General features: G+C 44.0%; 1 protein-coding gene across 1 annotated transcript; it reads left to right on the forward strand.

Annotated features, from left to right (window-relative positions):
* The first annotated feature begins 362 nt into the window (after positions 1-362).
* Positions 363-557, forward strand: LOC107519561 (keratin-associated protein 8-1). The gene has a single exon (XM_016162354.2). The coding sequence runs from the start codon at positions 363-365 to the stop codon at positions 555-557; it is 195 nt and encodes a 64-aa protein (XP_016017840.1).
* The last annotated feature ends 1084 nt before the right edge of the window (positions 558-1641 follow it).

Here is a 1641-nt window from a genome sequence, read left to right on the forward strand (position 1 = left end):
TTGCTTACAGAACATCTTTATCTCTCTCTACATCTCTCTCTAGGGTCTATAAAACCAAGTGGTTTGAAGTCACTACAATACTTTTTTAAGGGAAGGGACAATTCGTTCCAAAGAACGCTACCAGTGTCTTCTCTCACAGGAAAGCTTACTTAAGCAACTGTAAAGACATCTTAAGCAAGAATAAAACAAGTTAATGAGCTTTTTTTTTGTGATGCAAATTGGTGTCAAGAATGAAAATGAGGGCTCTGAGCTTTTCGCCACACCCCTGAGCCACGGTATATAAAGAAAGCTAGGAACCCAGGGACTCCATCACACTGAGGCAAAGCATTCTCCTGCTCCCTGCACCCTCCACTCCTGACACCATGTACTGCAACGACTTCTCTGGAACTGTCTTCCCTGGCTGCTACTGGGGCAGCTACGGCTACCCGCTGGGGTACAGCGTGGGCTGTGGCTATGGCAGCACCTACTCCCCCGTGGGCTACGGCTGTGGCTATGGCTACAACGGCTGCGGCGGCGCCTACAGCTACAGAAGATACTGGCCATATGCTCTCTACTGATTGGCGGACGATCCGAGGCGGAGCATCTTCTTCCCCAAGGCTGAGAGGCACCCGTCCTTACTTCTTCAGTCTGTCCTTGTTTGCTCATCAATCTCCCAGTCGTTGTTTTCAGACCTGGTCCCAGAATCCTGAAGGAAGAAAATGAAAAACCGCATGATGCCTCCAGTTGTCTTCCCTGGATGATGTTTATTGGGATGTTTTCAGAAACTTGACACCCAAATGTGTATTACTTTTGGATTTTTCACCATCCTCACTACTCTTGTCTTGATAGAGTTGTGGATGTGCCTGTCAAATTCTCAATAAACGTGTTTCAACCAGCATAATATTCTCGCCTGAGCTGAGTTTCTTGTCTTGGTGGGTGCATATTTTCTGTTACATTGAGTGGGGGAGGTAAGTGGATTTATTTTTCTCACATGGGTGTTAGAAGCAGTGAGAAAGCAAATAATCCTTGAATTTGTGTGATAAGCAGGCAAGAGGGAGCTGCTTGGGATGGAAAAACAAATGTCTATCATAACTTCGCCTAACCCTGTAACACCACCTTCAGTCCTGTGCCAAGGGAACCCCGTTCATGGCGAGGTGTCTCCACTCAGTGGTAACCTCACCACTCCCATGCCTCCTCAAGAAAACCAGGCGGCGAAGGGCTTTTTTCACTTATTTCTGTATTAGTGCAAATGATACCCACTATGTACCTTCTCTACGGCTAATTATTGTAGACTAAAATACCACGTCTCCTATTTAAAGATTCTGGGGCATCAGGTGATATAATAACATTAGACCTATTTTAGGAGTCTGAGAGTCTTTTGGTGGAAGGGATCAATCCTCTGTATCAAACCAAGATATTTGTTTTACAGCTTAGTTTAGAAACAATGGCGGAAAACTTCTTAATCTTTGTAGAATCAATACCAGGTAGTGAGTTTCATTCTTAAAAGACACGAGCACCTTTTCATAGACTTGAAAAACAAAGGTAACATAATGAAGAAGTATTTCTGAAGCTGTATCAGCCTTTCTGTGTTCCTGTAGAGAAGAGCAATATTTCTTTTAGAAACCAAATCAAAAATGTCTCAAGCCTCCTGTCGAAACATTT

Source organism: Rousettus aegyptiacus, unplaced genomic scaffold (genome assembly GCF_014176215.1).
Source record: "Rousettus aegyptiacus isolate mRouAeg1 unplaced genomic scaffold, mRouAeg1.p scaffold_m13_p_4, whole genome shotgun sequence".
Lineage (NCBI taxonomy): Eukaryota > Metazoa > Chordata > Mammalia > Chiroptera > Pteropodidae > Rousettus > Rousettus aegyptiacus.